Consider the following 16,816-nt stretch of genomic DNA (forward strand, 5'->3'; position numbering starts at 1 on the left):
AATTGTTCCTACTGGTGATGAAGAACATTGAACAACTCCCTTTCTATAAACCAGGATAGACCGGCCCGGTTTGTTATAGGCTTTTAATTGTATAAGTTTTGGAGAGAAACCGTGTCTTGTGACACTGAATTTTGATTCTTGAGCTCTCTCTTTACAAAGAATCTGCCTCCTATGTACATGTATAAAATATATTCATGCAATTTTTGATTCTATAATGAAATGAAATGGTGTCACAGACTAACATCAGTTGCCTGCAAAAAGATTTGAGATCATCCAGTTCTCTTGGTGCTTAACACATTCTTCACCCAAATTAGATTTAAAAAGCAACAAAGAAGAGTCTATTTTAATGAAACATAAAGTTTTACAAAAATATAGGAATCATAAATCAGATGTGTATCCTTAATATAAAGCCCTATAGTCAACAATGAAAAACAGAGTAATTGCAAAAGGCAAAGACTTTGTCAGAAGACTTTACTGTTCTAAAATTTTGAAGAAACTGTCCTAAGAGCACTCTTTAAAGAGCGGTTTGATTAGACGGGAATGGTCTTCAGTCCTGCAGCTATTGGCATACCCAAGAAACCTATAAAGATACTGAAGATCCATTGCACTAATGTAAGTGGTGTTGTGCTTGCAAATGTCCCCAAGAACTCAATGATTATGATCTGAAAGAACACCGTCGCACCGATCACAACCACAAAGACGTAGTTGTTCAGTATCCCCTTGAAAACATCGATCTCTTCCATCTCTCTCGAGCTTATCTCGTTAAACACCTGGACATTTCAGACCAAAGTCATGTCAAGATTCAATCAACAATGTGAAATATTATGGTTTTGTATCTCTTTTTTTACCTGACAGAAGACGAAACAGTTGAAGATAAGAGTGTTTAACATGAGAGTCGAGTCAGGACCGTCGAGACCAAACACAGACTTCCCTTTGGCTTGGAGAAACCAAATGACTATGAACTGATACACAGACTGTCCTAGAATGTTCCTCCACATGGCGTTAGTGATGAAGTTCCCTCTCCTTCCAACGGGTAAGCGTTTCATCAGCTCGTTGTTCGGTGGCTCGGTGGCTAAAGCAAGAGCTCCAAGCGTGTCCATGATCATGTTCACCCATAGCAACTGAACAGCAGTTAAAGGAGCACTCCCTGGAGATTGTTATTATCAAAGAGTTAATTAGTTTAAGTAGAGATTCAAAATCATTTGTTTTTCAATCTTTACTCACCGGTTAAGCAAGCTGAAGAGAAGTTAACAATCAGCGCAACAACGTTAACCGTGAGCTGAAACTGAACGAACTTCTGGATGTTTATGTACACAGAACGTCCCCATTTAGCAACTGTGACGATTGTGCTAAAGTTATCATCTAAAATGATGACATCAGCGCTCTCTTTGGCCACTTCAGTTCCGGCTATTCCCATTGCTAATCCAATATCAGCTTCATGAAGAGCAGGCGCATCGTTGGTTCCATCTCCAGTCACAGCAACGACTTCATCAAACGTTGTCCTTAACTGTTTCACAAGTGTATGTTTATCCATTGGTGAAGAACGAGCCATCACCTGTACAAGAAGGAAACGTTTTGTATTATGTGGCAAACAAGGTCTTTGATACAAGAAACTAGGCCTGCGGATTTTGTCCGAACCAAAATTTTTAGTTTTGGTTTCGGTTACGGTTTTGAATTCGGTTTAGTTTGGTACGGTTTTAAAAAATGATTCGGTTTTCGGTTGGTGTTTGATTTTTTCTTTTTAAATAACCTGAAAACCGGAATTAATTGAAATAACTGAACTGAATTAACCGTAACCGAAAATAACCAAATTTAACCGAAAATGTCAGAATCTTTTTTTCAGAAAATTAAACCGAATTCTAACAGAAAAAAAACAGTTATTTTTGGAAACAAAATTAACAAAAAATCGAACCAATTTTTTTGGTTCACTTCAATGGGATTGTGGCGGAACCGAAAATACCCAAACCAAAATAACCGAATTAACAGAAACAACAAGTACCTGAATCTTTGGAATCAGTTCTAGTAACTCTTCTTGACTCTTCTCTCTAAACACTGGACCTTCTATTGCTATCCCATCATCAGTCAGAATCCCACACTCTCTCGCAATAGCTTTGGCCGTGTTGATGTTATCTCCCGTAACCATTCTCACAGTGATCCCCGCCCGGCGACAAAGCTCAACAGACTCTTTAACTCCAGGACGAACAGGATCTTTGATACCAACGATCCCCACACAAGTGAATCCAGAGGCAGGGATAGCTTCATCCGGCGAAAAACCGTTTTCAAGATCCATGTAAGCAAGGCAGAGAGTGCGGAGCGCTTCATTAGCAAACTCATTGATTTTGACATTCAGATAGTTTACTGATTCTTCATCAAGCGGAACAACCTCGCCGCTCGAGTTCACAACTTTATCACACGCAGCTAGAACTATCTCGGAAGCTCCTTTGGTATGAGCTCGCAGCCTTCCTCCTCCCTCGGGGAGTTCGATCACAACTCCCATTCTCTTCCTCGTGGAGTTGAACGGCTCAACTTTCACCACTTTACAAGACTTCCTCTCTTCTTGAAACCGACCGCCTAGGGACAGTCCGAGCTCCAAGATAGCAGTCTCGGTCGGCGACCCCAAGATCTCAGTCTTCCCAAGCTTATTCACAACGACTTCTCCTCCGGTGTTGTTGAATATCGACTGAACCAACAGCTTCACAGCGGACTCGGGGATCTCCGACCGCAAACTACCATCATTACTGTTTGCAACATCCTGGACACTCATGCAAATGCAAGACTTCACGACCGTCATGTGATTGGTCGTGAGCGTACCAGTCTTATCACTACATATCGTAGTCGCGGACCCCATCGTCTCGCAGGCAGCTAAATGCCTGACGAGAGCTTTATCGTTCATCATCTTCTTCATCGCAAACGCGAGACTTAGCGTCACAGCCAAAGGCAAACCCTCGGGGACAGCAACCACAACGATAGTCACAGCGATCGCAAAGTACTCAAGAAGCTCCAAGGCCTCGTCGCCAGACCATATCCAGTGAGTTTTCATTGATAGCTTCCTCATGAACATCCCTTGCACTAAAACCGCAAAGGTCACCACGGCGAAAAAGAGACCTATTTTGCCAATGATGGTAGCAACTCCGTTAAGCTTCACCTGCAGAGTGTGTGAGATATCAAACTAAGTCGCACATTGGAGAATTAGACAAAGAGTGTCTAATATATAAAGAGATGTCCAACTCTAATTAGTACGATTAGTTATAGAACGATTAGTTATACGATGATGTAATCTTTGACCAGTGTTAATAAAAAAACTTCACCTGCAAGGGAGTTTCGTCGTCGCCGCCTTCGGTCAAAGTGGCCATCAGCTTCCCCCACTGAGTCCTCATCCCAACGGTAGTCACCATCATCTTACAAGACCCGTCTTGCACTTTTGTCCCAGACAAAAGAAACGGATTCTCCGCATTAACCGTTACAGGCTCACTCTCACCGGTCAAGCTAGACTCATCTATCACCACAGAGAATCCAGACAAGAACAAACCATCAGCTGGAACCTGATCTCCGATCCCTAAATGAACAACGTCACCAGGAAGCAACTCATAGATAGACATCTTCTGCCTAAACCCATTCCTAGTCACCTGAACAGTGATCTTCTTCTTCTCCTTATCCAAATCCCTGAACTGCAAACTCTGACGGTAATCACTAGTAGCAGTCACAAACACAACCAAGAGAATGCTCGCCACGATGCCTAGACCATCGTGGGAGCCTTTAGGCCATCCTTCTGTAGCGATCCCGACGATCAAGGACACGAACGCGCAGACGCCGAGGATCATGAGCGTCATGTCTTGGAGAGCTTCCCATACGAAGAGCCAGAAGCTTTTGAGCTCGCTCTCTGCGAACTTGTTGATACCGAAGAGGTCTTGGCGTTGGGATAAGTGGGAGGGGTCTGTTGTTGAGAGGCCTTCGGTGGGAGATGCATTGAGTTTGCATGCGAGGCCGTCGACGCTGCCGTGGAACTTGAGTTTCTTGACGTCGTGGCTTTCGACTATTGAGCCTAGCTCGTCGGCGCAGATGTTGAAGCCTGCGGCTTTGACTTGTTCGGGGACTGTGTAGTCACTTGGAGCCACACCTATATAAACGTATAAAGAAACAAACAAAATCAAAACTTTGATACAACCTTGAAAACAAAGCCGACACAAATTAGCAAAAAATGCTCAAAATTTTAACACAAATTAGCAACAAAAAAAATGCTGTAAACTTTGACATAACAAAAAAAAAGAGTAATTGGCGTAGATGCACCCAGAAAGCCATGTAATTTGCCATATAACCTTGTTTCTTTTTAATATTTTTAGTGACTATAATACGCTTATCTCTATCTCTCTCTTTTCTCCTTTTTATGTGTTCTAATCTCTTTATCTCTCGTACAAATTCTTCAAATCATCTTCTAATTCAACACAAATCTTTATTTTTTTATTCTGATTCTTTTGACACCCATAATGCTAATCTTATTATCTCACCCCAATTCCAATGTTTCCAATTTCGAATCACAATCAACTTTTAGATAATATATAAGTTAGTAGGTATTTTATTACTTACCTGCTACTATTTAGATTTTAATAGATTCTTAATCGATACATGAAGTGTTAGCCGTTACAAATAGATTTAGAACTATTTAGGGTATGACTGGTTTTCCCGCTACCACCCGCAAACGCAGCTTTTGCGGTTAGTAGCGGTTGCTGGCGTTTTGCAACAATCGCTCAAACCGCTCCAAATCGCTCCAAATCGCTTTGAACCTCATAAATTCAAAAGCTGGTTCCAGCTAGCGTTTGCGGTTGCGGGCGTTTGCGGGAGGATAAATTTTTTTTTTTTTTTTCCAAAACAATATAAATACAAAAATAAAAAAATTCAATAAAAAAATTAAAGTGAAATTATAAAAATGCTAAAATATATCAATTAAATTTTAATTAATATTATAAAACTTTAAAATAAAAATATTTTCTATATTTTTAAAAAATTTAAACTATAAATTTCTAAATATAAATTTTATATTTATTCTAATATTATTATTTTTGATATTTTTATAATTGTATAAAATGTAAATATTATTAATTTATTATTTAACAGCTGCTGCATTTGGTAGTTAACCAGTCATAAGTATCCCGCAAACGCACAAATTTCTAACCGCAGAACCAGTCGTACAAATCTCTTAAAACCGCTAGAAACCGCAACCACCCGCATCCGCAAACTCCCGCAACCGCAACCGCAACCGCTGCGGTTAAACCAGTCAGGCCCTTAATAGATAACTAATTAATTGTTAATAGTTTCATTAACTGATATATGATTTGTTAGTCGATACATTTGTTTGATACATAGATTGTTAGATGATACTAAAATTATTAGCGGATATGTTAGTTGGTATGTAGATTGTTAGCTGCTATGTAAATATTTAGCTGATAGATCTAAAGTTACTTGTTTTCGACAAAACCTAAGGATATTTTCGTCCGCACAGTGTCAAAAAATTACTCCTTTTTTTATTATCCATAATTATGGGCATTCAGCAAATTTGAACCTTAATTAAGGATATTCTACAAATTGTCTCAAAAAAAAAAGCTCAAAATTTTGACACTAATTAGCAAAAAAAAGTTGTAAACTGTGACACAAATTAGCACAAAAAAAGATGAAGATGTGAACTTTGACACAGATTAACACAATAAACCTCTACAATTTGACACAAATTAGCAAAAAGCTGTTAAATTTGACATAAACTAACAAGAAAAGCTCTGAACTTTGATACAAATTAGCAACAACAAAAAACTTTGACACAAATTAGCAAAAAGCTGTAAACTTTGACACAAATTAACAAAAAGAAAAGCTCAAAATTTTGACACTAATTAGCAAAAAAAAAAAAGAAGCTGTAAACTGTGGCACAAATTAGCACAAAAAAGAGGAAGCTGTGAACTTTGACACAGATTAACACAAATATCCTCTACAATTTGACATAAATTAGCAAAAAGCTTTAAACTTCTACACAAATTAGCAAAAAGGTTCAGAACTTTGACACAAGTTAGCAAAAAAAAAAAGACTTTGACACAAATTAGCAAAAAGCTGTAAACTTTGACACAAATTAGCAGAAAAGCTCTAAACTTTGACACAAATTAGCAAAAGAAGCTCTGTACTTTGACACAAGTTAGCAAAAAAGATGTAAGCTTTAGACATATAAAGCTCACCAGAGATGAACTGAAAGGCAGCTTTTGAGACAAGAACTGCGATCCTTAACTTCTCCTGTAAATAGAAAGTTTTATAAAGGGAACTCTCAAGAAGGAGCAACCCATCACATGAAAGGAGAAGAAGGAGACAAGACCTGGTTCGTGCGTCGCATCGCAGCCGCTTCATAGCGTTTGGAGAGATTCGCGGTGAAGCGAAAACGGCGTTTAGGATTCTTGACGACGCCGCAGAGATTACGCCATTTCTCAAGAGCTTCCTCAGAGGAATGCTTCGCCTTCACATCGAAGTTTTGGTTCAGGTAACTCTCCATCTTCCTCCTACTCTCTCTCTCTCTACAATCTTCTCTTTCTCTCTTCCTCCAGCTTCTGTTTTTTTTTTTGAAGTCTGTCTCTCTGCTTGTTTTGTCGGAGATAAAACTAATTTTGTGGGTAAGGAAGAAAGTTCGGAAGCTTTAATGGGAGAACGGCAACGTTCTCTCTTTTTAAAGATCTGAGCTTTTTGTGCTAATGTGATGACCGAGTCGCTGAGTTTAATGAGGGAGAAGCTGAGTTGACTCGTATTAATTCGTGTACCCAATCAAGTATCTACCTCTGCTACTCTTATCATTTAATTAAAACACTAGATTTTGACCCGTGCAACCGCACGGGTGTTTGTTTTCACTTTTCTATACATAAATTATTGTTTTAGAACATAAGTGGTATGTTACAAAAAAAAAAAAAAGAACATAAGTGGTATATATTTTTAATGTTAATCATATACTTAAATATTTATATAACTATTTCAAATACAATAATTTTATAATTTACATGTTATAATTAATTAATTGTTTAAACCTTATGTATTTAGCACTTATTATTATATATTTATCTTATTGTATTTGCATTTAGTTATTAAGCAAATAAATATATTCATGAGAAAATATATTTAAAAAATATTTTGTATTTAATTTATGCTAAAGTCTGACCCGTATTTCAAAACTGGATTTCTTTTTACCAATATTTTTATGCTTATTCATTTTAGATAATTTATTATTGTATATATAAAAGTGTAAGATATGTTAATTTTTAGACATGTATTATATAGTTTGTTAATTTTAAGCCGTTCTATCATCATATTATATTTTAAATAAATAGTTTATATTTATGAAAATAAAATTTATAAATTTATCAATTGAATATAATTTTATCATATTTATTTTAGTATAATAATTATATTTTAACGTGATCATGACTATAATTTATTTATTTTTATTTCTAAACGATAACTTAAAATACATTAAGTTATTGTTTAAATAGTACACAGATTTATTAGAATTTTTAAAATATAATATATAAATATATATTATATTTAAAATGAAAATATATTATGATTAAAGTAGTTACAAAGATTTTATATTATTAACTTTAAAGAAATACATATATTATATAGTTTGATAATGTTAACCAATCTTACCAACATATTAGATTTTATTTTTGAACCTAAATATTTTATAATTACGAAAATAAAATATATAAATATATAAATTTAATACAATTTTATTATATTTAGCTCAATATAATAATTTTAATTTAATATGATTGATTATGATTATATAATAACTAAAATGTTATAGATTTTTTTATTTTTCATTTTATATAATTGAATATATTAATGTATAATAATATTTTAAACTAATTTCGAAATTAGTGAAAATATTTAAATATAATTTCGAAAATGAAGATCTTGTAAAAATCTTTTTAAACAGATTTGTTAGAATTTTAAAATAAATATATTTATATTTAAAATGAAAAGATATCAAAAGATACTATGATTAAAATATTTTAAAAATTATATTTATTATTAGTCTGAATTAAAATATAATATTAATTTCTATGAATAGGTCCATTAGGTCCATTTTTAAAAAAATCACACATGAATCAAGGTTGTGACTTCTGTTTTAATATATAAGATTCTATTTATTACAGTAACAATAACAATTGTGCACTAGTACGCATTAGTAAACGATGTTTAATAATGCATGCTTGAAATATTCATGCAAAGCACGACGCGTTTTCGGACATTATTTTCTTTTTTCGGACAGTATGATTATGATAATGAGTGTGATTAATGGGTCCCTCGATTAATTGATTTTCTTTCCTTCCTAATTTATGAACGAAGCTAGATAATTAAAGAAAACAAATTACAGAGAAGTTATGGAGGATTTCTAAAGAGTATTTTATTTAGCTAAACAAACAAATTAAGAGTACCAAATGTTAAGCCAAAAAAGTTTTGTTGAAGTATTTTATATAGCTAAATACTTTTTAGAACACATGTCTAAATTTCTAATAAAGTAAGATTACGCTATGTCCAAGATAAGATTACTTCGGGATATATTCTGTAACTTTTGTGTTTTACTGTTTGGCTGCTAGTGCTTATAAACAATGACCAAGACTATCGCTAAAACTCACGTTGGCCCAATATCATTGGTTCTTTTGGACCAAAGACATTGATTTATTATGTATTTTTGATTATTATATTAGTTATGGAAAGCATTTGATTCCTTTTGCTCATCCCAGTTGAATGATGTGTTGTTTTTTAATTCCCCCCACGATGATTCCATCTAATTTGTCTTTCATGAATTTGGTAGGTAGGTTTGGGCTACTGATGGGCTTTTATTGGCGCCTTCCAAATGAAGGCGTTTTGCGAGATTTATGTGGGCTTTCTCATTGTACATTTTATGAATTTTAGAACCTGACGGAGTTGTTTTTGGTTATCGAGATCTTCCTCATACGGCCTATTTATTTATTGGGCTTAAGGGCCTTTGTTATTATGGAATCTTGCCATATTTGCTTCTCTAATTTGCATATTAGAAAAACCAACTCAAAAACATACATTCATTCTTTTCATGTTAAAAGTTGAAAAAGCTAGAGGAAAAATATTCTGAATCACTTTTTTATTTGAGAAAACAGTTAATTTCTCTCTATATTACTTTTCCTAATTGCCAACATATATTTTTTTCAAATATGCTACACATGTCCTAAATAACATTGTTGTAGTTCTGAGAGAAAAATAGAATAAACATTTTATATATTAACAAAAAATAATATATATATATGTATATATTATGGAATGCATTTTATTATTTAATGTTTAAATTATAATTTTATCTATATATCGTGAAAAGCGAGTTTTTTTAACTGAAACTTATATTATGAGTTGCAAAGTCAAATTTATGACATCCATTAACCAATTAACATTTCTTTTAGAATTTTTTTAAGAATGACCATATACATTCATATTTATATTTGTACCTAACGATATAAAGTTGCGTATATTTTGGATAACACTGATTTTTTTTTAGGAATTAAGCACATAGTTTTATGTTTATTGTATAAATTCGTATAATTGTACACTAATCTTATCAGCCTCAAAGTGGTATGTTAGATAGAAAGCGGTACAGCTTTGGAAAAACTTTACCTGGTATCACTCATATACTGTACATTTTAGATAGAAAGCGGTACAGTCATGTCAAATTATTAGTTTGAGCTAGGTTGATTGAGTTGATCTTAATAATGTGTGATCTTTCCACATCATTTGCATATATGGTACGAAATTGACTACCCAAGAAGTCCTTTTTTTACTTTTATGTGATTGATGGGAGAGGGAGACCTACATATTTTTTTTTCGACTATGGCTAATTGGACGATAATAAAATAGTTCAAACAATCGTCTTATTGTACCAAAAAGAATAAGCATGAATATGTTTTGTGCAAGTGTGTATTGATACTGTATCTTAGCATATATGCTTAACGAACGAATTATTAGTGCGTGCATAAATATGATTTATAGATGTTGACAAACAGAATTAGAATATACACATATGTACTTGTTTGGCCATGTCGGTTGGTGTCATCATGTATAAACTTACAACAAATGTATATATACACTTGAAACAAAAAATATAGATACGCATAACCTTTTTTAAAAGAAGATACGCATAACCGAAATTATTTTTTTATATATACACTTGAAACCAAAAATTTAGATACGCAGAACCGAAATTATTTTATATATATATGTGTGAATATATGAAATCAACTGAATCTTCTGAATGAAAAGATGGGACTTTTCCTATAATGCAAGAACATAATTCGAGAAAATGATATACGAAACTGAATTGAATAACTTGATAGATTCAGAAGAAAGGGACAAAGATGCAGAGCGTGGAGTTCCTTCTAAAGTTCTAATGATTGTAGAAGAAACTCAAGAGAACTTGATCTACAAGAGATGGCGATGACTCGTGATATGCATATCTAAGACATTGTGTATAGCCTATGCAATAATCTATTTTGTATCGTCTCTTTTATAAACTGGTCTAAAATTTGGGTGAGTTTTTTTTTAATATAAACATATATGAGAGAGTATACAAACTGAAATAACCTGGTGATATTACAAATTTTAGATGATTCATTAACCAAAACAACCATGGTAACATTATAATATACGGAAAAATATCAGCATTTTCGCGATGCGGTTTTTTACTAACTAATCATACTTAGCTATGTGGTATCATGATTCATTAACCAAAAATAACCATGTAATGTCACGATTTTTTGTTAGATGATCATTCCTTCAGCTTGTAGTGGTACGTGTCAGCCAAATGATTCAAATCTAACGTCGATACTTGGGAGTTTAACGTCATTTAACAAGGGGCATGAGTTTCGGTAGACAAGAATGCTTTGTATCGAGACAAACGTTGAAATCTTGATGAGCCTATGTATTAAGTGTCATTGGTTAACTGGAGGTTTGCATATGCATAATAAACCAATAGACATAATAAAAAGAACAAAAATGTAAACAGAGAAGAGTATATATGGACTCTATACAAAAATGGCATGACTCAGTGGAGAGTGTTTTCAAGAAGAAGAAGAAAACAAAGAAGCATGCACTAGATGTCTGAGATAATGATTACACCTTGTTGTTTATATAAGGGAATAGAAAGATGACATATGGGTTGGTTTATTAATTAAGTGTTAATGTGAAAAAGGTTTAAGATAGATATGAATGAAATGAGAAAATCTAAAATAGTAAAGAAGCTATAAGTGAATAATTAGAAGAGAGAAAATGTAGAGCTTTGATGATGTTGATGCACGCGGTCAGCCGTCAGCTTTTCTTCACGCCTGCTCCCACTCACTCACACCTATACACATTCTCTCTCAGCTCTATTTTATAACATTTTCGCATATCTCTATAACAAAAGAAAATTGAATTGATAGTTCATGCAATTGTTTTGTTGGTCTATCAAAATTTGTGTTGGGAACTTGGGATCGATGTCACCGATTCAAAGCATTACGGACTACATTAGTACTAGTAGCATGGAACAAGATGCGTCTTTTTGTTATATGAATTAAGGTTTGAAAGGAAAGATGAATAAAGGTTTTAGTTAAAAAAAAAAAAAAAAAAAAAAAAAAAAAAAAACAAAAACAAGATGCGTCTTTTTGTTATATGAATTAATTTATTCATAAAATTCAAACTGCAAACGTCTGATCGAATACAAAGCCGGCAATTGCACACCCACAATTCCATAGACAAAAACTGGTGGTCTAAGAACTCCAGAAGAAGAAGCCGGCGGATTAACTTTTACAATCCCGGAACCTAGCACATGAGAGACAAACTTAAACAGATAAAGCAAAACCAAACAAAACCCTAACTAATCAACAAACAAGATGCGCATATACATCAAATAGAAATCTAATAGTAATAAAATAGTGATTTCTGTTAGATTCGGGTTTATTATGGGCTTCCAACTTAAAACCAATTGGCAATTAGTGGATTGGCCCTAACCCTTTATATAATAGTAGATTAATTCTTATATATCCGATGTGGGATGTTTCTCATCAATACCCTCCCTCACGCTCAGACATCTAGGTCTGAAGCGTGGATAATGTGGGAATAACATCCACAGAGGGCCCACCATCGGTATAGTAGTAGTAGTTGTAGTAAATTAGGTCAAAGGATCTTATCGCTCTGATACCATGTTAGATTCGGGTTTATTATGGGCTTCCAACTCAAAACCAATTGGCAATCAGTGGATTGGCCCTAACCCTTTATATAGTAGTAGATTAATTCTTATATATCCGATGTGGGATGTTTCTCATCAATAATTTCGTGCATTGCATATGGGTAACTTAGTCGCGAATCGTCTAATACTTTGAAACCTTTTTGGCGCTTGATTGGTTGGATGTGGTAGAAGATAAGTAAGGACACGTTCTAACTTTTTGCGTCTGCTGATTTAGGATGTATGAGGAATCCTTTTATTTGTATTTTGCACACCAATTAGGATGGTACTTGAACAACTTTGGTTTCATGCATTTGGCCTATATTTTAACAAGCATCGTAATAGACACGGCCTTTTGGGAAATTTACGCTAACTGTATAACATGTGTGTCGTTTTCAATATCTAGGTGTCTAAAAATCACATATTCATAAACATATTCGCGTGATGAACGATCCACGTAAATACAACATTGCATGAGAGAGAGATTAAAAATGTAGAAGAAGAAATAAAAGGGAAGGTTACTCGGGTGGATCGATATGAAAAGGAAAGAAAAGCGAAACCCACTAAGCCATTACATGATATCGACCTTTTTATCCTTTTCTTCTTTATTTTGTAACTTCTTTTTCTCATTTTCTTTTGTCATGGCATTTTTCTCTAGTGAAACCTCCAAAATATCTAACTAATACATTTAATATTCCCATGTAAATAACTTAAGCTATACTTTATATATCATGAAAAGATTGGAGGAGTGTTAAATCGTAGAACGAATAAAAATAACTATACCTTTTTCTGTAGAAAAACTAAAAAAAAACTAGTAGAATCATTACGTCAAGAGTTATTTAACGATCATCAGTTAGGGCTAAAGTAAAAACAAAAACATTCTTGATTATCCAAGAATAGAAAAAGCATGTTGTTGTTAAAAAAAACCGGTGTTTTCTCTCTCTAATTATTTTCTGCTAAACACAATTAGATTCAAATAATCTATTAAGTCCAAAAGATAAACATGAGACAACAATTTGATGCAAGAAAATCCTCTTTTCATGCTCCATTCTTTCTTTAAATTACTAATTATAAAACTCACATAAACCACCAAACCCATTCCCTACAACTCAGCTTCATCGAAGATTCACTCACTCCCACTTAAAAATAAAATAATATATATATACAACAACACACGATGCTGGTGCAATATACATACCAAAGTATCAAATCTAGATATTGTGGGTCTCCCATCTCTCTTCTCTGTACTCTTCATTTTGCTATTCCATATTAAAGACGAAGAAAAATGGACACTCTCTTTACATTAGTCAGTCTCCAACAACAACAATCCCATAGTATCATTACAAATAAATCTTCGCAAAGCAGAACCTCTACCACCACTACAGGCTCTCCACAAACAGCTTATCACTACAACTTCCCACAAAGCGACGCCGTCGAAGAATGCTTAAACTTTTTCATGGATGAAGAAGACCTTTCCTCTTCTAATTCATCTCAACACAACCATCACCACAACAACAATCCTAGTAACTACTACTCTCCCTTCACTACTTCCACCCAATACCATCCCGCCACATCACCAACTCCTTCCACCACCGCCGTCTTGGCCTCACCTTACTCATCCGGCCACCACCATGACCCTTCCGCTTTATCCATCCCTCAAACTCCTCCTTCCTTCGACTTCTCAGCCAATGCCCAGTGGGCCGACTCCATCCTCCTCGAAGCAGCACGTGCCTTCTCCGACAAAGACACCACACGTGCCCAACAGATCCTCTGGACACTCAACGAGCTCTCTTCACCATACGGAGACACCGAGCAGAAACTCGCTTCTTACTTCCTCCAAGCTCTCTTCAACCGCATGACTGGTTCAGGCGAACGATGTTACCGAGACATGGTAACCGCCGCATTCACGGAGAAGACATGCTCCTTCGAACAGACGCGCAAGACCATGCTCAAGTTCCAAGAAGTAAGCCCGTGGGTCACGTTTGGACATGTGGCGGCAAACGGAGCGATCTTGGAAGCAATAGATGGAGAGGCAAAGATCCACATCGTTGACATAAGTACAACGTTTTGCACTCAGTGGCCGACTCTTCTAGAAGCCTTAGCGACAAGATCAGACGACACGCCACACCTAAGACTAACCACAATAGTTGTCGCTAATAAATACGTCAACGACCAAACGGCGTCGCGTCGTGTGATGAAAGAGATAGGACACCGAATGGAGAAGTTTGCTAGGCTAATGGGAGTTCCTTTTACATTCAATATTATTCATCACGCCGGAGATTTATCCGAGTTTGATCCGAACAAGCTCGATATTAAATCAGACGAGGTCTTGGCCGTCAACTGTGTAGGTGCCATGCATGGGGTTGCGCCTTGCGGAAACCCTAGAGACGCTCTGATATCTAAATTACGAAGGTTAAGACCGAGGATAATGACCATCGTCGAAGAAGAAGCTGATCTTGTCGGAGAAGAAGGCTTTGATGATGAGTTCTTGAGATTGTTTGGAGAAAGCCTACGTTGGTTTAGGGTTTGCTTTGGGTCGTTGGAAGAGAGTTTTCCGAGGACGAGCACTGAGAGGTTGACGCTAGAGCGTGCGGCGGGACGTGCGATCGTTGACTTGGTGGCTTGTGAGCCGTCGGATTCGACGGAGAGGAGAGAGACGGCGAGGAAGTGGTCGATGAGGATGAGGAATGGAGGGTTTGATGCGGTGGGGTATAGTGATGAGGTGGCTGATGACGTCAGAGCTTTGTTGAGGAGGTATAAGGAAGGAGTTTGGTCGATGGTACAGTGCTCTGATGCTGCCGGAATATTTCTTTGTTGGAGAGATCAGCCGGTGGTTTGGGCTAGTGCGTGGCGGCCAACGTAAATGATTGGTTCTTTTTTATATATATTCGCACGTGTGGTGATGGTTGATGGTGGATATGATTTTGAGATTAAGAGTTACTGTATGGTGATAATGCGTTCATAATTTGAATTTTGCTTTTGGAATAGGACTGATTAAATTGTGATCATTGAAGAGGAGGACGTCAAGAGTTTATAAATTCGTGATTATTAGTTTTATTTTTTGCACAAAAAATAATAATGTTTCGTTCTTCCCTTTTTGAGTTCAAAATTTGTGATTAGTTTGGTTTATGGAAAATAATAGGGGTTTATGAATGATTACATTGAATGATCGATTTAACCGATCGAGCTCATAATGGAGTATACTTATACGAATTGAGGTTTATATCATTATTCCATGTTTCTAATACATAATATATTTGCTGATTAAGAGAGATGGCTCAGCACTTCACTTCATGTTTGGTTCTTGTATATTGTTTCAATCTCAATGCATGAACTCAATAAGAATAACTCAACTCTTATTATTAGTTTAAGAAAATATCTCAAGACTTAAGCTCTCACAATAGATCTCTCACAACTCATAAGTTATATCACAAATTGATATCTCCTTATATAAACCTATTTATTTCCTAACTCACTTAACTTTAGTTAGATAACTCCTAACCTAAGTCTAATTAGTAAACCATACTCAAATAGGATTAGGAAGACTTGCTTTCTAAGTTATCTTTGAGCTTGCTTCCAACAGTATATAATATAGAAACTTAGGACAGCTACTTTGGCTGAGGAATCTCTTCGTTTTGAATTTCGTGAATGCAGCTCTAGTGGTCTGCACACTTCTGAAAATGTATTTAACATATTTTTGAACATTCATAAAAATAGACAAACTTAGACATTTGAAATTTAATAACAATCACTTTCTGATACTAGTGGCAACCGGATAATATGTGTTTACATGCAATACAAGTTTATGAGACTAGTGGCAACCGGCTAATATATATACATGCAATACAAGTTTCTGTTTAGGAACACCAAAGCGTATGTTAATGGGTAAAGTGGTATATTACAGTTCTAGTGGTTCACATTTCTGATGCCTGGTGTGAACAAAAGAAAATTATCAACGTGACAACGTCTTAGTTACTCACAAAATTATAGCTTATTCATTTGTCGTTCTCGTGAAGTGTATATCATTTATTTATATTGGCTTTTTAATAATGAATCATTCAACTGTTGTGCTTTGTAGAAGTGATAAAGGGATCAGTCTTTTATTTGATTCATATATATATAAATAATATGTCTTCAATGGATTACACATGCATATACCTAAAGATTGTGCATGGCACCCCTTGGCCCTTACCATCATGTTTTTATTTAGAAAACAGCTCATAAAGAGTAAGTAACTGAAATAAAACCATTATATAATAGCCTTTGAATTTGAGAACAAAATAAAAATATGAAAAAGTAGTGTGGGTACTGCTTTTGAGATATGTGGCTGGTTTTACTACAACTCTCCCCTGCATCTTTTTGATGAGGCTTTTAACCTTTAGTATTGGTACGATTTTTTAGCTTCGCTTTCTAAGCTAATCTTTTTAAATCTAAGCTTCTTTTGGTCTGTTTTCGTGTTTATAAAGTCATGCAAAAAGCAGACTAATACAATAAAAATCTACTTGTTGGCTCATTTTAGCTTTAACTATAATCAAAACCTTGTTGGGTCCCTTTGTACCACGACTT

At 35.1% G+C, this 16,816-nt stretch overlaps 3 protein-coding genes across 3 annotated transcripts in view; 2 read left to right on the forward strand and 1 right to left on the reverse strand.

Moving 5' to 3' along the window:
• The window catches only part of LOC103835100 (probable disease resistance protein RPP1), a 531,820-nt gene that overhangs the window by 141,776 nt on the left and 373,228 nt on the right, over positions 1–16,816 (forward strand). The gene's annotated exons all lie outside the window — the stretch shown is intronic.
• Positions 316–6,825, reverse strand: LOC103835040 (calcium-transporting ATPase 2, plasma membrane-type). The gene is made up of 7 exons (XM_018653779.2): positions 6,350–6,825; positions 6,216–6,270; positions 3,309–4,117; positions 2,000–3,145; positions 1,225–1,555; positions 849–1,147; positions 316–770 (listed from the first exon to the last, which is right to left on the reverse strand). The coding sequence occupies exons 1-7, from the start codon at positions 6,521–6,523 to the stop codon at positions 531–533; spliced, it is 3,054 nt and encodes a 1,017-aa protein (XP_018509295.2). The 5' UTR covers positions 6,524–6,825; the 3' UTR covers positions 316–530.
• On the forward strand, positions 8,026–15,444 carry LOC103835041 (protein SHORT-ROOT). The gene has a single exon (XM_033277115.1). It carries the CDS (start codon positions 13,536–13,538, stop codon positions 15,111–15,113), a length of 1,578 nt encoding a protein of 525 aa, XP_033133006.1. The 5' UTR covers positions 8,026–13,535; the 3' UTR covers positions 15,114–15,444.

Source organism: Brassica rapa, chromosome A08 (genome assembly GCF_000309985.2).
Source record: "Brassica rapa cultivar Chiifu-401-42 chromosome A08, CAAS_Brap_v3.01, whole genome shotgun sequence".
NCBI lineage: Eukaryota > Viridiplantae > Streptophyta > Magnoliopsida > Brassicales > Brassicaceae > Brassica > Brassica rapa.